This window comes from Plecotus auritus (assembly GCF_963455305.1).
Source record: "Plecotus auritus genome assembly, chromosome: X".
In the NCBI taxonomy this organism is placed as follows: Eukaryota; Metazoa; Chordata; class Mammalia; order Chiroptera; family Vespertilionidae; genus Plecotus; species Plecotus auritus.
The window spans coordinates 1,459,510-1,480,584 of record NC_137784.1 but is presented as its reverse complement, the minus strand read 5'-3'; the positions used below and the strand labels follow the sequence as shown (position 1 = coordinate 1,480,584).

The 21,075-nt window shown below is 55.7% G+C and overlaps 1 protein-coding gene across 1 annotated transcript in view; it reads left to right on the top strand.

Annotated features, from left to right (window-relative positions):
• Positions 1-8,714: 8,714 nt before the first annotated feature.
• LOC308240030 (cAMP-dependent protein kinase catalytic subunit PRKX-like) overlaps positions 8,715-21,075 on the top strand; it is a gene marked incomplete at its 3' end in the record, with an annotated part of 43,208 nt that continues 30,847 nt past the window's right edge. Inside the window, 1 exon segment of the mRNA XM_080652928.1 lies at positions 8,715-9,218. Within this exon segment, the coding sequence (XP_080509054.1) occupies positions 9,056-9,218 (163 nt within the window). The 5' untranslated portion in view covers positions 8,715-9,055.

Here is a 21,075-nt window from a genome sequence, read left to right as displayed (position 1 = left end):
AAAAAAATGTATGTTAATATTATACAGAGAGGAAGGGAGAGGGAGAGAGAGTTAGAAGCATCGATGAGAGAGAAACATCCATCAGCTGCCTCCTGCACGCCCCCTACCTGGGGATGTGCCCGCAACCAAGGTACGTGCCCTTGACTGGGAATCGAACCCGGAACCCTTCTGTCCGCAGGCCGGCACTCTATCCACTGAGCCACACTGGTTTCAGCCATCCTTTATATTTTTAAAAAAGTATGTTTTTTATTGATTTCAGAGAGAGGAAGGGCGAGGGAGGAGAGAGAATCATGGACCAGCTGCCTCCTGCACGCCCCCACCTGGGGATCGAGCCCGCAACCCGGGCACGTGCCCTGGACCGGGAATCGAACCCGTGACCTCCTGGTTCCTAGGTCGACGCTCAACCCCTGAGCGATATAGGTGGGCCCTCCTTTTTCATGGCTGCATAGTATTCCACGGTGCCGATGACCCACAGCTGTTTGATCCACACGTCCTCTGACGGGGACTGGGGCTGTTTGCAGATCTGAGCTGTGGCAAATCGGGCTTCTATGAACATAGGGGGCCCTGACCGGTGTGGCTCAGTGGATAGAGCGTCGGCCTGCGGACTGAAGGGTCCTGGGTTCGATTCCGGTCAAGGGCATGGACCTTGGTGGCGGGCACATCCCCAGTGGGAGGCATGCAGGAGGCAGCTGATGGATGTTTCTCTCTCATCGATGTTTCTAGCTCTCTATCCCTCTCCCTTCCTCTCTGTAAAAAATCAATAAAATATTAAAAAAAACAAAAACATAGGGGGGTGCACGTATTCTCTCTGATGGGTGTTTGGGGGTTTCTCAGGATGTATTCCTAAGAAGTGGGATCCCGGGGCCCATGGCTGGTCCACGTTTAATTTCTTTTTTTGTTTGAGGAAACCCCACCCTGTCTTCCCATAGAAGCTGAGGGAGAAGCATCAGGGATGAGTTGCCTCCTGCACCCCTTCGCCCACCTCCTGGGGATCCCACGGGCGACCTCGACCCCACGTTTCTCGGGGAAACGCGCCCGTATCTCTTCTCTCCCGAGGCACCGACCCAAATTGCAATAACAAACGTGTTTTGTATGGGAGTGACCCTGTGTACCGGGTAAGAGACGTCATTCTGTAGCGGGCGGTGTTGGGAACAGATACGCCCGAGGCAGGAGCGTGGCGACATTTCCCTGTTGGTGTCTTATCAGGATTTTACATCTTTGCTTTGAAGCCCCAGGTGTCCGTGACCCGAGGAGGAGGTGGTTTTTTGTTTTTTTTTCCTTCTTGAAATAGTTGAAGCCTCGTTCCTGTTTCACAGGATTCGATGGGGGGTGTTTAGGGAACGTTGTGGATATTTGCACTATTGCCTGTTTTTTTGAAAAATAAAAAAAGTTTTTATTTATTAACTAGAGGCCCGGTGCATGAAATTTGTGCACGGGTGGCGGGAGGGGTCTCTCAGCCCGGCCTGCACCCTCTCCAATCCGGGACCCACGGGGATTGGGCCGAAACTGGCAGTTGGACATCCCTCTCCCAATCTGGGACAGCCGGATCCTAACCACTCTGCCTGCCTGTCGGCCTGATCGCCCCTAACCACTCTGCCTGCCTGATGGCCCCTAACCACTCACCTCCCTGCCTGATCGCCCCTAACCACTCCCCTGCCTGCCTGATCGCCCCTAACCACTCTGCCTGCCTCATCACCCCTAACCACTCTGCCTGCCTGTTGGCCTGATCACCCCTAACCACTCTGCCTGCCTGATCACCCCTAACCACTCTGCCTGCCTGATCGCCCCTAACCACTCTGCCTGCCTGTTGGCCTGATCACCCCTAACCACTCTGCCTGCCTGATCACCCCTAACCACTCTGCCTGCCTGATCGCCCCTAACCACTCTGCCTGCCTGTTGGCCTGATCACCCCTAACCACTCTGCCTGCCTGACCACCCCTAACCACTCTGCCTGCCTGATCGCCCCTAACCACTCTGCCTGCCTGTTGGCCTGATCACCCCTAACCACTCTGCCTGCCTGATCGCCCCTAACCACTCTGCCTGCCTCATCACCCCTAACCACTCTGCCTGCCTCATCACCCCTAACCACTCTGCCTGCCTGATCGCCCCTAACCACTCTGCCTGCCTAATCGCCCCTAACCACTCCCCTGCCTGCCTGATCACCCCTAACCACTCACCTGCCTGCCTGATCACCCCTAACCACTCTGCCTGCCTGCCTGATCACCCCTAACCACTCTGCCTGCCTGATCACCCCTAACCACTCACCTGCCAGCCTGATCTCCCCTAACCACTCTGCCTGCCTAATCGCCCCTAACCACTCTGCCTGCCTGCCTGATCACCCCTAACCACTCTGCCTGCCTGATCGCCCCTAACCACTCTGCCTGCCTAATCGCCCCTAACCACTCTGCTTGCCTGCCTGATCGCCCCTAACCACTTTGCCTGCCTGCCTGATCGTACCTAACCCCTCTGCCTGCCTGATCACCCCTAACCCCTCTGCCTGCCTGATCACCCCTAACCACTTGCCTGCCTGCCTGATCACCCCCTAACCACTCTGCCTGCCTGCCTGATCTCCCCTAACCACTCACCTCCCTGCCTGATCGCCCCTAACCGCCTCTGCCTCGGCCCCGGCCACCATGGCTTCATCCAGAAGGACATCTGTAATGACGTCCGGAAGGTCATTCGGCTGTCTGGTCTAATTAGCATATTATGCTTTTATTATAATAGGTTTTATTAGTATTATTATTTTGTTAATCCTCAACCCAGGATATTTTTCCACTGATTTTTAGAGGGAGTGGCCCTCGCTGCTTTGGCTCAGCGGATAGAGCGTCGGCCTGCTTGCTGAAGGGTCCAGGGTTCGATTCCCGGTCCAGGGCACATGTCCGGGTTGCGGGCTCGATCCCCCGTCGGGGGCGTGCAGGAGGCAGCCGGTCCATGATTCTCTCTCTCTCCTCATGGATGTTTCTCTCTGTCTCTCCGTCTCCCTTCCTCTCTCTGAAATCAATTTGAAAATACGTATTAAAAGAATCAGGTGTGAAGGGAGAATTCCGGGAGCAGACGGTTCTTGTACGTACAAGGTCACGGCCCGTGTCTCTACTTCCCCGCGTCCTCCGGCCCTCGCTAAGTGCCCTCCTGTGCAAATAAAAGCCTTGGTGACTGAGGACCGCAATCAGGCTGGCTGATAAGACTGGAGAAATGTCCTCTCGCTTCTGTCCCGGGAACAGAGATAAACTCCAACCCCAGAGCTCCCGAGCGAGGCCCCAGATAACCCGGCTGCCATCCATCACCGGGTGCCATCCGCGGTGCAAACCTCTCAGCTGGCGTCTCCTATGGAAACAGCTATCGTGGCTGAGTCTAAAGTCTGTTCTCTCAGGTCTAGTTTTTATACTTTTCAATATTTATAAATATACACCGAGTGGCCCGATGATGATGATCTCTGAACGCATAATAACCTGGACACTCCATGTGTGTGTATGTATATATATGAGGCCCCGTGCATGAATTCGTGCATGGGTGGGGTCCGGCCAGTCAGGCCAGGGGGAGGGGACATGGGCGGTTGGCCGGCCTGCCTGCTGGTCCAACTCCTGGTCGAGGGGACCATGTGCATATTAGCCTTTTATTCTATAGGATAGACACGGAGCGGCCAGATGATGATGATCTCTGAACACATAATAATCTGGCCACTCAGCGTATATCCTACATAATAAAAGGCTAATATGCAAATTGTCCCCTCGACCAGGCCTCTAATATATATACACGGAGTGGCCCGATGATGATGATCTCTGAACGCATAATAACCTGGCCACTCAGTATGTATATATTAGAGGCCCGGTGCATGAATTCGTGCATGGGTGGGGTCCGGCCAGTCTGGCCAGGGGGAGGGGACATGGGCGGCTGGCCGGCCTGCCTGCTGGTCGAACTCCTGGTCGAGGGGACCATGTGCATATGAGCCTTTTATTCTATAGGATGGACACGGAGTGGCCAGATGATGATGCGTTCAGAGATCATCCTCATCTGGCCACTCCGTGTATTTTTTTAATATTTATAAATGTATCCTTTATTGATGTCAGAGAGGAAGGGAGAGGGAGAGATAAGAAACATCAATGATGAGCCCTAGCTAATGTGGCTCAGTGGATAGAGCGTCGTCGGCCTGTGGACTGAAGGGTCCCGGGTTGCATTCCCGATCAAGGTCAAGGGCACATGCCCCCGGGTTGCAGGCTCCATCCCCAGTAGGGGGCGTGCAGGAGGCAGCCGATCCATGATTCTCTCTCCTCATGGATGTTTCTCTTTCTCTCTCTCTGAAATCAATAAACAAATCATATTTTTTTTACAAAAAGAAGCCCTCACCGGTGTGGCTCAGTGGATAGAGCGTCGGCCTGCGGACTGAAGGGTCCCGGGTTCGATTCCGGTCAAGGGCATGGACCTTGGTGGCGGGCACATCCCCAGTGGGAGGTGTGCAGGAGGCAGCTGATGGATGTTTCTCTCTCATCGATGTTTCTAACTCTCCCTCTCCCTTCCTCTCTGTAAAATATCAATAAAATATATTAAAAAAAAAAAAAAAACCCAGGACTTGACCTCAGACCCTCACCGGCCATCAGCACCCCAGTCACAAGGTCCAATCTATGGGGAATGCGCGCGCACGTGCGCCCAGAGGAGATGCGCCCTTGGTCCGGGGTGGACAGCCCAGGTTCCCCGAGCCTCATGGGCAGACAAGGTTTGTTGGGGGGGCCGGGGGCGAGAGGGGGCCAGGGCTCCGTGTCCAGGGCGTAGGGACGCCCCCTTGTTCTCACCTGCGGGGGGCGCACCGGCAACCCCGCGGGCCCGTTCCTGGCGCGCACGGTTCGCATTCCTGCCCCAAAGATTGCACAACCAGCGGGTGGACAGAGGCAGGCGCCACGCCCCGGGGAACAGGTCACCCACCCACAAAACAGGCCACCCAGCCACAAGGAACCAGGGAGGGGTGGGGTGGGGTGGGGTGGGGCGAGGCGGGCGGCCAGAACCAGAAAACCACACCCAGAAACGGGTTCTTAGCTTCCTGCTCCCCCACCCCACCCCCATCCCCCAGTCTCTGTTAAAAAAAAAAAAATCACACAAAACCACCCTTCCCTGCCCCCACCCAGCGCACGCAGGTGCGCCCTTGGCGAGGCAGGGACCCCGGGGCAGGGCCCCCCCCATACCTTCCCCGCTAAAGCGCAGAATCGCTGAGACTCCCCCCCCTCCTAACAAGGTCCCCCCGGTGTGGTCAGCGTGGACTGACCGCCTGGACAGCCCTGGGGCTTGGGTAGGACTGGAGCTTCCAGGCCTCGCCAGACGGGTGCATTTTAACCAGGTGCCCCCCCGCCCCCGCCTCGCACCCCGTCTCCCCCCATGAATGGCTTTGGAACACACACACATAGATACACACACACACACACACACACACACACACACACACAGGACCTCCAGCTCCATTAGAATTCCCAGGTACAGCCCAGCCGGTGTGGCTCAATGGTTGAGCATTGACCTAGGAACCAGGAGGTCAGGGTTCGATTCCCGGTCCAGGGCACCTGCCCGGGTTTGCAGCTGGATCCCCAGAGGGGGGCGTGCAGGAGGCAGCCGGTCCATGATTCTCTCTCCTCATGGATGTTTCTTTCTCTCTCCCTCTCCCTTCCTCTCTGAAATCAATAAAAATATATTTTTTACATGCAATAACCATTAACATTTCAAGAAAAACGATCTTAAATATCATAATGTTACATGCAATAACCATAAACATTTCAAGAAAAACGATCTTAAATATCATAATGCTACATGCAATACACACCCATTATTCCAGAAAACCAATCTTATGTATAATCATCTCACATGCAACAAACATTAATATTTTAAGAAATAATAAAAATATATTTAAAAACTATGAACAATAAATCTGGCCGGCGTGGCTCAGTGGTTGAGCATTGACCTAGGAACCAGGAGGTCACGGTTCGATTCCCGGTCAAGGGCACAGGCCCAGGTTGTGGGCTGGATCTCCGGTTGGGGGCGTGCAGGAGGCAGCTGATCCATGATTCTCTCTCCTCATGGATGTTTCTCTCTCTCTCTCTCTCCCTTCCTCTCTGAAATCAATAAAAATATATTTAATAAATAAATAAATAATAATAATATTGAGCCTGGCCAGTGTGGCTCAGCGGTTGAGCATCGACCTAGGAACCAGGAGGTCAGGGTTCGATTCCCGGTCCAGGGCACCTGCCCAGGGTTGTGGGCTCGATCCCCAGGAGGGGGCGTGCAGGAGGCAGCCGGTCCATGATTCTCTCTTCTCATGGATGTTTCTCTCTCTCTCTCTCTCTCTCTCTCTCCCCCCCTTTCTCACTGAAATCAATAAAAATACATTTAAAAAAAATATCCTATATAATAAAGGCCTAATATGCTAAGTGTCCGGTCATCCAGTTGTTCGTTCAACCAATCAAAGTGTAATATGCTAATGGTATGCTAATGCGCTCAACCGCTCGCTATGATGCGCCCTGACCACCAGGGGGCAGATGCTCCGACCAGTAGGTTAGCTTGCTGCTGGGGTCCAGCCAATCAGGACGGAGCCAGAGTGGCAAGACACTCCCTGGAGCCCTCCCGCGGTCCCTCGGCCCCGATCATACACCGGTGCGGTCCCTCGGCCCAGCCTGCACCCTCTCACAATCCGGGACCCCTCCGGGGATGTCGGAGAGCCGGTTTCAGCCCGATCCCGCAGGCCAGGCCAAGGGACCCCACGAGGTGCATGAATCCATGCACCGGGCCTCTAGTATAAATAATAAAAAGAAGTCCAGATATACGCACTAGTGAGTCCAGGGGTCCTTACACTTTTTAAACAGGGGGCCAGTTCCCTGTCCCTCAGACCGTTGGAGAGCCAGACTATTGTTTAAAAAACAAAACTATGAACAAATTCCTATGCGCACGGCGGGCCCGGGACGCGTCGGCTGCTAAGCAGGACAGGCAGCGGCACCCGGCGGGCCGGATCCATGTCCTCGGCGGGCCGCCTGTGGCCCGCGGAGGGCCGTCGTTTGAGGACCCCTGTGTCCTTTTTGTAGAGCATTTAAATGCATAGAGAGAGCCTGGGACACACACACACACACACACACAAACACACACACACACACACACACACATACTGCTTTTCCTACCGTCCTGGTGCAGGGGTGGGCAAACTTTTTGACTCGAGGGCCACCATGGGTTCTTAAACTGGACCGGAGGGCCGGAACAAAAGCATGGATGGCGTGTTTGTGTGAACTCATATAAATTCAAAGTACAGGAGCGGAGGGGAGAGCAAGAGAACCGGATAGAACAGCCGGATCCGGCCCGTGGGCCGTAGTTTGCCCACGGCTGGTCCGGGGTGTGTGTGTGTGTGTGTGTGTGTGTGTGCACACGGCTGGTCCTGGTATGTGTGTGTGTGTGTGTGTGTAGGGCAGGGGCCCATCAAGTCACATGCACCCGCCTTTGCCGGTTTTGCTCAGTGGATAGAGCCTCAGCCCACGGACGGAAGGGTCCCGGGTTCGATTCCGGTCAAGGGCACAGGCCTGGGTTACAGATTTCCAGGTTGGGACGCATGCAGGAGGCACACCAATCCATGAGTCTGTCTCACATCGATGTTTCTCTCTGTCTCTCCTTCTCTCTGCCACTCTCTCTCTAAAAAAAAATAAATAAAATCAAGGGAAAAAATATCCTTGGGTGAGGATCAACCTCCCCCGCCAAAAAAACAAACCCCCAAAGTTGCATGCGCAGCTTGTTTTTTTTCCCTCCCTCTTTTAAATATAGGACTCGTTTAAAAAGACAATACACGTTTCATTTTTTTAAAATGTTTTTCAATATATTTTTATTGATGTCAGAGAGAGGAAGGGAGAGGGAGAGAGAGAAACATCCATGAGGAGAGAGAATCATGGATCGGCTGCCTCCTGCACGCCCCGGACTGGGGATCCAGCCCGCAACCCCGGACCGGGAATCGTACCCGTGACCTCCTGGTTCCTAGGTCGATGCTCAACCCCTGACCCACACCGGCCGGGTTAAAAAAAAAACAAAAAAAACACACAAATAATTCTTTTGAAAAATGCATTTTAGAGGAAGCTGCAAGCAAACCTCCCGGAAGCTGCCGGGCACCCCGTCCGCCTCTCGCCGCGCGCGCGCGCCCCAGTCCGACCGCGAGACCAGGAAGCGGAGCCGGCACCCGCCGCGCAGCTCACCCGGTGACCGTCCGCCTCGAACCAAGTCCACGTTCAGTTTTATTTTTCAACTTTTCCTTTGGTTTGAACCACGCCCTCCGCGTCTCCAACCCGTCCCGCCTCCAACTTTCAGGGCTGCGGAGCGGCGAGGTCCGCGGCCGGCTCGCGCGCGCGCGTGTGCGCGCCCCCGGGCTGGGGAACTCCACACGGACCCTACTCTGGGGCGCCCCGGGGGTGCTTAGGGGGCGTGGGCACCTCCCCAAAGCTGCCCGCCTACCCCAGCGTCGCTAGGACCCGCCGCCACGCCCGGACCTTCCTCGCGGTTCCAGGGCGGGGCCTTGGCGAGGGCGGCCCGGCCGGCTGCGTCCCGGCGCGCGGGGCGGGGAGAGCGCGCGGCCCCGCCCCGGCCGCTTCCGCCCGGTTCCCCGGGATCGTCGCGCACTCAGCTCCCGAGCCGGTGCCGGCGGCGGACACGGGCCGCGAGGAATGAACGAGGAGCCGGGCGCGCGCGGCCGGGACCCCGCCTCGCCCCCGCCCCCCCGGGCCGCGCCTCTGTCCGAGCCCGCGCCGCGCCCCCCACCGCCGCCCGGCCGGCCGTGCCCGCCCCCCGAGGCCGCCGGCTACTCCCACCAGCTGCTCCTGCTCCTGCTTCTGCTGCACTGAACCCCACCCCGCGCCTCGCCATTGTCCCTGCCGCCGCCCCGCCAGCTGCCCCGGGCCGCGCGCCGGGAGGCGGGGGGCGCGCATGGGGGGCCGCTGCTGATGCCACCGCCGCCGCCGCCGCCGCCGCCGCGCCGCCCTCCGAGGCTGCGTCCCGGGAAGCGCGGCCCCCCTCGCCCCCCGGCCCGGCCCGGCCCCCCGGATCGGAACGCGCGCCCATGGAGGCGCCCGGGCTGGCCAAGGCGGACCCGGACCCTCCTCCTTCGGAGAGCCAGGGGGAGACCTCCGACGGGGCGCCCGCGCCCGCGCCCGATTCCGACGACCCCTCGCCCGATTCGCCCGGTTACCGGCTGCAGGACTTCGAGACGCTGGCCACCGTGGGTGAGTCCGTGCGTGCGCGCGGGGCGCAGGGACCCGGCCCGGAGAGGCGCTCGGTCCCCCCGGGGACGCGGGAGGCAGACAAAGGACTGGGTGTTGGGTCGCTCGGCCGCCTCCCCGGGGAGGGCTTGGCCCGGCCCCGCCCGCTCGGGGTCCTCGCGCGGGGTTGCCCGTGCGCCCTGGGTCCCAGCGACGCCCCGAGAGCTGGAGTGAGCCGCCCCCCCTTCCCCACCTCGCAGGTTCCCCAAAATCTTCCCCACCTGCCTGCCGGCGCCCCCGAAGGCACCTTTTTTTGACCTCTTTGGGGAAGTTTATGCCTGAAGTGTCTTCCTTTTTGTTGTTGTTGTTGTTGCCATGGTAAACGGGATGGTGTGTTTCCGTTTCTTTCAGTTGAGGTCTTTCTTGGTGGATAAAAAAGCCGTCGGTTTTGGGGGGTTAGGGGGTTGGGGGGGCTGTTGACCTTGTATCCTGCTGCTACCTTGCCGCATCCATGGGTGAAGTTTAGTGGGTTTTTGGTGGAATCTTTAGGTTTTTTTCTGTGTACACTAGTAAAGGCACTTTTTTGACACCTGCCATGGATTCAACGACCCCCACCTCGGGGTCTCCCTCCGCCCTCCCCCCCGGCCCTTCTGCCCCCTCGGACGTCAGGGACAGAGGCGTGGACTCTGAGGGCACCAGCGGACCCCAACTTGGCCACCCCCCCCCGTGTGCCCAGCGGAAGGAGGCACGCTGGGGGGTGGGGGTGGGTAACTTAGACGTTAACCACACTTGGGGGACAGGGATGCGCCTTGGGGACAGGTGTGCTGAGGGCGCGACGGGGTGCGCGCGTTTGGAGAGGGATTGGACAATTTCCTGGAGCCGCGCGCGCTTGCGCTTTTTCCTTTTTTTCGTTCTGTGCATCCAAATCTTGTCTTTTTAAAAAAAAAAAATACATATTTTTATTGATTTCAGAGAGGAAGGGAGTGAGAGAGAAAAAAAACATCCATGAGGAGAGAGAATCATGGATCGGCTGCCTCCTGCCCGCCCCCCTCCTGGGGATCGAGCCTGCAACCCGGGCAGGTGCCCTTGACCGGGAATCGAACCCGGGACCCTTCAGTCTGTAGGGCGGCGCCCTATCCACTGCGCCACACCGGCCAGGCCCCAAATCTTGCCTCTATTTTTTTTATTTTTTTTAAATCAGACAGCTGTTCCCTTTTCTACTTTTATGGATCTACTAGAGCCGTGGTCGGCAAACTGCGGCTCGCGAGCCACATGCGGCTCTGTTGGCTACTGAGTTTGCCCACCACTGGGATCGGGGCTTAATCACAAGGAACAGCAACAGCCTGTAATTACTGGAATCGAGAGGCCCCGATGCAGGAAAATTGGTGCAAGAGTCGGTCATCTTTCCACCGGCCGCTGGCACTGGCTTCTCTTGGGCATCCCGGGGACCAGCAGGCCCCCGGGACCCCGGCTGGCTTCCCTCCGGCCCCGGCTTCGTCAGGAAGGACGTCCGGAATGACGTCCGGAAGACGTCCGGTCTAATTAGCATATTACCCTTTTATTTTTGTTTATTATTACTATTATTTTTAAATCCTCACCCGAGGATATTTTTTCCCCATTGATTTTATTTTATTTTATTTTATTTTTAGAGGGAGTGAGACAGACACATGGATGGGTTGCCTCCTGCATCCGCCCTGACCAGGGCCCAGGGCCCAGGGCCAGGGACGAGCCTGCAACCGAGGTCCGTGCCCTTGACCAAAATCGAACCCGGGACCCATCATTCCGCAGGCGGACGCTCTATCCACTGAGCCACACCAGCTAGAGGGGGGGACTCTCGTTTGCCTTTATACTGGACCCCCCCGCCCCCCCCAACCCTCCACCCCCCCAAACTGGGCAGCTGGACATGTAGTTCCCTGGGCCCCTGGATCGCGCCAAACCCCGCTGGTTTCATGGGGGTCTCCCCGAATTCCAAGCGGTGGCCACGCGCCAGACAGTGGCTTCTTGCCAACGGTTGCTAAGGGGTGGGGCCAAGGGGTTGTTTATAGGAAAGATGACCCTGGTTGGGGGGGTGGGGGGGGGACAGGCAGAGTGGGACCCTGGGTGTCTGGGGTGTCTGAGGTGTCTTTGGTGCCCCTCCCTTCCCCCTTCCCCCCCCCCCCAAAAAAAAATCTTTGGAAAAGGCGAAGCAGAGAAATAAGGAGCTCAGGTCATGAGGTCATAGCTTAGGGAGCAGTCATACGAGAGGCAGCCCTGGCCGGTGTGGCTCAGTGGATAGAGCAGCGGCCTGTGGGCTGAAGGGTCTGGGTTCGATTCCCGGTCAAGGGCACGTGCCCGGGTTGCGGGCTCCATCCCCAGTCGGGGGCGTGCAGGAGGCAGCGGATCCCTGATTCTCCTCATTAATGTTTCTCTCCCTCTCTCTTCCTCTCTGCAATCAATAAAAATACATTTAAAAAAATCAATGCAGGAATATCTTCACAACAGCAAAAAACCAACAAACAAAAATAATACAGAAATGACGGGGTAACGGCCAGTGGAGACGGGGACATTTTCTGTCCGTCCCTGGGTTACATGCCCATGCGCAGCTGGGTGTGAAGACGGGGCCCCCCTGGAATTCTGGTGTGGGGAGGGAGACGGAATGGGAGGAACCCCCATTTCCTCTTGTGTCCCCCCATCTCCGGCTCTCTCCCCATATGCATCTCTGTGTCTATAGCCACCGAGTGGCCAGATGAGGATGATCTGTGAACGCATCATCATCTGGCCACTCCGTGTCGATCCTGTAGAATAAAAGGTTAATATGCACATGGTCCCCTCGACCAGGAGTTCGACCAGCAGGCAGACTGGCCAACCACCCATGTCCCCTCCCCCTGGCCAGGCTGGCTGGACCCCACCCATGCATGAATTCATACACTGGGCCTCTAATATATATATATACGGAGTGGCCAGATTATTATGTGTTCAGAGATCATCATCATCTGGCCACTCCGTGTATGTATCTATCGGTCCATCCATCCAACCGTCACCCACCCATCCATCGATCATTTTTAATCATTTATTATTACTATTATTTTTTAAAATGCCCACCCGAGGATATGTGTCCATTGATTTTTAGGGAGAGAATGGAAGAGAGAGGGAAAGACAGAGAGACACATGGATGGGTTGCCTCCTGCACGCGCCCCGACCAGGACCTGGGCCCGGGAGGGGCCTGCAACGGAGGTCCGTGCCCTTGACTGGAATCGAACCCGGGACGTTCTGGTCCACAGGACGATGCTCTATCCACTGAGCCACACCGGCCAGGGCTTCCTCCCTCTTTCTCCATATTTCCCCCACTTCTGTCTTTTTCTCTCCCCCTTCCTCCCTCCCTCCTCCCTCCTCCTTCCTCCTCCTCCTCCTCCTCCTCCTCCTCCTCTTTCTTCTCCTTCTCCTCCTCCTCTTCCTCCTTCTCCTCCTCCTCCTCCTCCTCTTTCTTCTCCTTCTCCTTCTCCTCCTCTTCCTCCTTCTCCTCCTCTTCCTCCTCCTCCTCCTCCTCCTCCTCTTTCTTCTCCTTCTCCTCCTCCTCTTCCTCCTTCTCCTCCTCTTCCTCCTCCTCCTTCTTCCTCCTTCTTTCTCCTCCTCCTCCTCCTCCTCCTCCTCCTCCCCCTCCTCCTCCCTCTGCACCTCTGCTGAGCCCACTGGAAAGCTGGCTCTGTTCTGCGTGGCATCAGGAAGGAACAGAAACCCAGTAGCTGGAAACAGAGGGAACAATGGCAAGTTGTGGGGAGACCCACCCACACACCGTCCCTTGGCACACACGCCCCTCATTGTATTCCTTTCGGGCACGCGCCGGGCTGGGTGGTGAGAGGTGCCGGGGCTGGGAGCCAGGGCTCCTGGGAGCCAGGGCAGGGAGCCCGCGCCGGGCCGGTGGGCGGACCCCCGACGGGACGGAGTCTGGCTGCCCGTGGGCGCCGCTGCCAAGTGGGCATAGGTGCCCGGTGAGTCACCGTGTCCTTAGGAGGAGAAGGTGGCGGCCGCTGGGCACCCACGGGGCTGGGCCATGGGAGAGCTTTCGTCTAGTGCTAGGGAGGACGGCGTATTTTCATGTTAATTTACTTTTTTTTTATTGATTTGTTTTTTAAATATATTTTTTATTGATTTCAGAGAGGAAGGGAGAGAGAGATAGAAACATCCATGAGGAGAGAGAATCATGGACCAGCTGCCTCCTGCACGCCCCCTACTGGGGATGGAGCCCACAACCCGGCAGGTGCCCTTGACTGGGAATTAAACCTGGGACCCTTCCGTCCACAGACTGACGCTTTATCCACTGAGCCACACCCGCTAGGGCGATGTATTTTCATTTTAATTTATTTATTGAATTTTAGAGAGAGAGAGGGAGGGAGGGAGGAAGAAGGTGAAATATATATATGTACATGTATATATATATATACATATATATATATATATATATATATAGAGAGAGAGAGAGAGAGAGAGAGAGAGAAGAAAAACATCAGTTTGTTCCATGTATTCATGCATTCATTGGTTGATTCTTTTTTTTGTTGTTAATATTTTTTTGTTGATTTCAGAGAGGGAGAGGGAGAGAGAAACATCCATCATGAGAGAGAATCACGGACCGGCTGCCTCCTGCACGCCCCCTCCTGGGGATCGAGCCCGCAACCCGGGCCTGTGCCCTTGACCGGGAATCGAACCGTGACCTCCTGGTTCATGGGTTTGACCTTCAACCAGTGAGCCACGCCGACCTGGCTCAGATATATGACTTGAAATACATGTCTGTGCCCTGCTGGTGTGGCTCAGTGGTTGAGCATCGTCGACCCAGGAGCCAGGAGGTCAAGGTTCAATTCCTGGCCTGGGCTGTGGGCTCGATCCCCAAGTGTGGGGCGTGCAGGAGGCAGCCGATCCATGATTCTCTCTCCTCATGATGTTTCTCTCTCTCTCTCTCTCTCTCTCTCTGTCTCTCCCTTCCTCTCTAAAATTAACACAACTATATTTTAAGGAAGTAAATAAATGTCTATTATAACTTAAAACAGAAAAGAACATGTAGCTAATGACGGCCGTGCCCCTACTCCTGTGGGGAGGCCAGTGAAGGCCCCGGTTGTTCATGCCATGGCCTGGGCATCATCGAGGACCGCCTCGGGGACACCTTCATGCATTCCTGAGTCCCCTCCCTCCCACCTGGGGTGATTGGCGTCTCCCCGTCTGGGCGGGGCGTTCCCTGGAGGCCCTCTGTCTCCCTTGCTTTTCCGCGGCTGAGTCATCTCTCCCGGAATGGATGGGCCATGGCGCTGTGGTCGACCCAGAGGTTCCATTAATGTTCTGGGAGAACCCGAGTGGGGAGACGGGGCGCCTCCCACAACAGCCATTTCTCGTCTCCCCGTCCTGGAGGCGGGGAGTGGGGGACCCAGGTGTGGGCAGGGCTGACTCCTACTGAGGCCTCTCTCCTCAGCGTGTAGGGAGCCGTCCCCTCGCTGGGTACTCAGGGGGTCGTCCTCTGTGGGTCGTCTCCTCCCTGTCCTCCTCCTCCTCCTCCTCCTCCTCCTCCTCCTCCTTCTCCTCCTCCTCCTCCTCCTTCTCCTCCTCCTCCACCTTCTTATCCGCCTCTCCTTCTCCTCCTCCTCCTCCTTCTCCTCCTCCACCTCTCCTTCTCCTTCTCCTCCTCCTCCTTCTCATCCGCCTCTCCTTCTCCTCCTCCTCCTCCACCTCTCCTCCTTCTCCTCCTCCTCCTCCTTGTCCGCCTCTCCTCCTCCTCCTCCCCTCCTCCTCCTCCTCCTTCTCCTCCTCCTCCTCCTTCTCCTCCTCCTCCTCCTCCTTCTCCTCCTCGTTCGCCTCTCCTCCTTCTCCTTCTCCTCCTCCTCTTCCTCCTCCTCCTCCTCCTTCTCTTCCTCATCCTCCTCCTTGTCATCCTCCTCCTCTTCTTCTGCTTCTTCTTCTCCTCCTCCTCCTCCTCCTCCTTCTCCTCCTCCTCCTTCTCCTCCTTCTCCTCCTTCTCCTTCTCCTCCTCATCCTCCTCTTCCTTCTCCCCCTCCTCCTCCTCCCCTTCTCTTCCTTCTTCTCCTTCTCTTCCTCGTCCTCCTCCATGTGGTTCTCCTCCTCCTCCCCCATCCCTTCCTCCCTCCCTCCCTCCCTCCCTCCCTCCCTCCCTTCCTTCCTCCCTTCCTTCCTTCCTCCCCCTCTCCCTCCCTCCCTCCCTCCCTCCCTCCATTCCTTCCTCCTTCTTCTTGAGACAAGCAGCCAGCGGGCATGGCTCAGTGGTTGAGCATCAAGCTATGAACCACGAGGTCACGGTGCACTTACCCGGGTTGCAGGCTCGATCCCCAGTAGGGGGCGTGCAGGAGGCAGCCAATCCGTGATTCTCTTTCATTATTGATGTTTCTCTCTCTCCCTCTCCTTCCTTTCTGACATCAACAAAATATATTTTTTTAAAAAAGGAGAAAGTTTGCTTATTTATTTGTGGTTGTTGTTAATCCCCAGCCAAGGATATTTTCCAGTTGATGTTTAGAGAGAGGAGAAGGGAGGGGGAGAGACAGAGAGAGAGAGAGACACATCGATTCGTTGCCTCCCGCCTGCACCCTGACCCGGACCCGGGATGGAGCCTGCAACCCAGGCACGTGCCCTTCACTGGAATGGAACCCGGGACCCTTCCGTGCATGAACCAACGCTCTACCAGGGGTGGGCAAACTTTTGGACTCGAGGGCCACCATGGGTTCTTAAACTGGACCGGAGGGCCGGAACAAAAGCATGGATGGAGTGTTTGTGTGAACGAATATAAATTCAAAGTAAAGGAGCGGAGGGGAGAGCAAGAGAACCCTCCGCTCTTTCGGCTCCGCGGGCCGGATAGAACAGCCGAACGGGCCGGATCCGGCCCGTGGGCCGTAGTGTACCCATGGCTGCTCTATCCACTGAGCCACACCGGCTATGGCCTCATCTCCTCTTCTAAGGACACCAGTCCTATTGCATTAAGACCCATCCTCGTGACCTCATTTTACTTTAATCACCTCTTTATTTTTTTAAAAAAATATATATATACTTTTATTGATTTCAGAGAGGAAGGGAGAGGGAGAGGGAGAGAGAGAGACAGAAACATCCGTGAGGAGGGAGAATCACGGATCGGCTGCCTCTTGCACGCCCCCTACAGGGGATCGAGCCCACAACCCGGGCGTGTGCCCTTGACCGGGAATCGAACCGTGACCTCCTGGTTCCTAGGTCGACGCTCAGCCACTGAGCCACGCCGGTCAAACTGTGCTCCTTTATTTCTTATTACAGTTGGTCCTCGGGTGACGTCGGAGATCCATTCCTACGGCGGACGTAACGCGATTTCCGCCGTCGGTCGGAACCCACCGACATCAGCACCTACGTCACTCACATACACAGCAGTCGTGAAGTGAAACAGTAAAAAAAAATTTAAAGAAAGATGACAATTCCCGACCTTTACTTGTGCTAAATAAATAATAAAAAAACATAAAGCACGTACGTACCTACGTTGAAATGACGGAACTTTTTTTTTTTTTAAGTATATTTTATTGACTTTTTCCAGAGAGGAAGGGAGAGGGAGAGAGAGTTAGAAATATCGATGAGAGAGAAACATCGATCAGCTGCCTCCTGCACACCTCCCACTGGGGATGTGCCCGCAGCCAAGGTACATGCCCCTGACCGGAATTGAACCCGGGACCCTTGAGTCCGCAGGCCAATGCTCTATCCACTGAGCCACACTGGCCAGGGCGGAACTTTTTTTTTTATGAATAATAAGTGAGAAATGGCGCCGTAACCACGAAATGACGTACGTCGAGTCCGACGTAACCCGAGGACTGCCTGTATATTTCTTTTTTTTTTTTTAATTGAATGTATTGTTGTGATACCTATATATATAAAAACTTAATTGACCGTTCAACTGTTGGACCGTTCGACCGGTAGCTATGACGCGCACTGACCACCAGGGGGCAGACGCTCAACGCACAGGCATGGAAATGTGGGACGGACTGATGAATCTCAGAGCGAAGGGGGCAGGAGGGAGGGCGGGGAGAGATGAACCAAAGATCTTATATACCTACTAGAGGCCCGGTGCATGGATTCGTGCACCGGTGGGGTCCCTCGGCCTGGCCTGCAGGGATCGGGCCGACTCCACGCGCTGGGCCTCTGACATCCTCTGTGGGTTCCCGGATTGCGAGATGTCACAGGCCAGGCCGAGGGACCCCTCCACTCCCCAACCAGTGCACAAATCCGTGCACTGGGCCTCTAGTTGGTGAATAAAATCATATGGGTTTCAGGGTTATCATTCTATAATACATCTGTATATTGTACTGAGCACTCACCACCCCAAGTCAAGTCTCCCTGGATCACCCTTTACCCCCCTTTACCCTCTTCTGCCTCCCCCAGCCCCCTTCCCCTCTGGTAGTCACCACACGGTTGCTGTCGACTGAAACGAGTCACATGGTAGTCATCCTTCCCTGTCTGGCATCTTTCCATCTGCGTTATGTCTTTAAGGTTTAACCGCATTTCGTGACCTGCCTTCCTCATTTACTCTTCCTTTTCCCGTGATCCTTGAGGTGGTTTCTCTGAAGGGCTCAGCACGTCCCAATAGTGGCGGCGGGGAGGGGTGGGGGGTCTCTCCTAGGGGCTTCTGAGCCTTCAGAGGTCAGCCTGCTGGACTCTCTGAGGCCCAGGGAGGTGTTTCCTGCAGGCGTGGCAGGTGTATGTGTGTGTGTGGGGGGGGGGGGGGAGCAGGGGGTGGTGGTGGTGTTTTCCACATCTTGAGGACAAATGAGGGTCTTCCATTTTCCCCCTGGGACTACTCTAAGGCAGGGCAGTAAGGACCAATGACTGTGGTGCTTTCTGTGTGACCCAGGAGGTAAGCACACCTCATCCAAGGCAAAGATGATTATCATTACCATCATTACCATCATCATCACCACCATCTCCATCATCACTGTCATCATCATCACCACCATCTCCATCATCATCATCACCATCATCACCATCACCACCATCTTCATCACCATCATCATCACCGTCACCACCATCTTCATCACCATAATCATCATCACCACCATCTCCATCATCACCATCTCCATCATCATCACCATCACCACCATCACCATAATCACCATCTCCATCACCACCATCTCCATCACCATTATCACCACTATCACCACAATCATCAACACCATTATCACCATCACCACCATCAGCACCATCATCATCATATCACCATCACCATCACCACCATCACCATATGCACCATCATCACCATCATTTTGTTTTCTTTTTTAAATACATTTCTTTATTGATTTCAGAGAGGAAGGGAGAGGGAGAGAGAGATAGAAACATCCATGAGGAGAGAGAATCATGGACCGGCTGCCTCCTGCATGCCCCCTCCTGGGGATCGAGCCCGCAACCCGGGCGTGTGCCCAGGAGGTCACGGTTCAATTCCCTGTCAATTGCCCTTCATTAGGAATCGATGCCTGAGCGAGGACGGGCCATGGCTATCAGAAGCAGCTGCGGGTGGATCTCTGTCGTCGTTGTTCTCATTAGCGGCTCAGGTGCCTCGACCCCGCCTCGCATGCATCTCCACCCGACCTAGTCTGCTTCCGTGGCCAGGTGTTCAAGGTTCCCGTACCCGCCGCTCTGCGGGGCGTCCCCCGACATCCACAGCTCAGCGCTCTCTCGACCCGGACGTCTCCGGCTTACCGGTGCGGCCGCCTCCACGCCCCCCGCCCTCCCCGTTGTCCTTGGCGCTGGCCGGTCTGAGCTCCAGAGCATGTTGACACAGAGCACCAAACCCTCCACAGGCAAATCCCACCCAGGGTGTTCCCTGCTCTCAGCCTCAGGTCGTGCTATCGGCCGTCCCATCGAATAAGGAGGGAATATGCTAATTGACCCTCACGCCATCGCAAAGATGGCGGTGCCCACAGCCAATAAGGAGGGAATATGCTAATTGACCCTCATGCCGTCGCAAAGATGGCTAATATGCTAATATGGCAACGCCCACAGCCAATAAGGAGGGAATATGCTAATTGACTGCCCCACCCTGAAAGATGGCAGCGCCCACAGCCAATAAGGAGGGAATATGCAAATTGACCCTCACACCATCGCAAAGATGGCAGCGCTCACAGCCAATAAGGAGGGAATATGCTAATTGACCCTCACGCCATCGCAAAGATGGCAGCACTCACAGCCAATAAGGAGGGAATATGCTAATTGACCCTCGCGCCATCGCAAAGATGGCAGCACCCACAACCAATAAGGAGGGAATATGCTAATTGACTGCCCGGCCCTCAAAGATGGCAGCGCCCACAGCCAATAAGGAGGGAATATGCTAATTGACTGCCCCGCCCTCAAAGATGGCAGTGTTTACAACCACACGGTGGCGGCGCCCAGTCCCCTCAGCACCCCAGCCGCCCAGGGCCGCCCGAGGCTCAGGTAACCAGCGCAGTGGCAGCAGCAGAGGTGTGATGGGGCCTCGTCTTCCCCTGATCGCCGAGTTGCCTCCCACCCCCGAGGGCTCGCAGACTGTGAGAGGGGGCGGGCCGGGCTGAATTTCCACGCACCGGGGGCCTCTAGTGGGGTAAATAATTCACCCAGCCCTCACTGGGGTGGCTCCGTGGATAGAGGGTTGGCCCAGGGGTGGGCAAACTTTCTGACCCGAGGGCCACCATGGGTTCTTCAACTGGACCGGAGGGCCGGAACCAAAGCATGGATGGAGTGTTTGTGTGAATTAATATAAATTCAAAGTAAAGGAGCGGAGGGGAGAGCAAGAGAACCCTCCGCTCTTTCGGCTCCGCGGGCCGGATAGAACAGCCGAACGGGCCGGATCCGGCCCGCGGGCCGTGGTTTGCCCACGGCTGGACTGTTGGCCTGTGGACCAACGGGTCCCGGGTTCGAATCCGGTCAAGGTCAGCTACCCCGGTTGCAGGCTTGTCCCCTTCCCAGACCCCGGTTAGGGTGCTTGTGAGAGGCAACCCGTCGATGTGTGACTCTCCCATCAGTATTTCTCTCTGTCTCTCCCTCTCTCTTTTTCTCTCTCTAAAAAGCAATGGAAAAATATCCTCGGGTGAGGGTTAACCACAAACAACAGAAAACAAAACAAAAAAAAACACAACAGAATTCACGTTAAGAATTTCAAAATCCGCCCTGGCCGGCTTGGCTCAGTGGATAGAGCGTCGGCCTGTGGACTGAAGGGTCCCGGGTTCGATTCAGGCCGACGGCACAGGCCCAGGTTGTGGGCTCGATCCCCAATTGGGAGGGCGTGCAGGAGGCAGCAGATCCATGATTCTCTCTCATCATGGATGTTTCTCTCTCTCTCTCCTTCTCCCTTCCTCTCTGAAATCAATAAATATATTTTTTTTTAAAAAAAAGAATTGCCGAAACCGGTTTGGCTCAGTGGATAGAGCGTCGGCCTGCGGACTGAAGGGTCCCAGGTTCGATTCCGGTCAAGGGCATGTACCTTGGTTGCGGGCACATCCCCAGTGGGAGGTGTGCAGGAGGCAGCTGATCGATGTTTCTCTCTCATCGATGTTTCTAACTCTCTATCCCTCTCCTTTCCTCTCTGTAAAATATCAATAAAATATATTAAAAAAAATAAATAAAAAAATAAAAAAAAAAGAATTTCAAAATCCCTTCCTTTTCGTCACTGATTTCTTACTACCTCACGAATCTCAAGTTTTCTTTTTGGCTTTTGACTCTTTCATTCTTTTTTTTTTTTTTTTTTTTTAAATACATATTTACTGATTTCAGGGAGGAAGTAAGAGGGAGCGATTTAGAGAGAAACATCGATAGGGAGAGAGGATCATGGACCGGCTGCCTCCTGCACGCCCCCGACTGGGGATCAAGCTCGCAACCCAGGCATGTGCCCTTGACCGGGAATCGAACCCGGGACTTCCACCACTGAGCCACA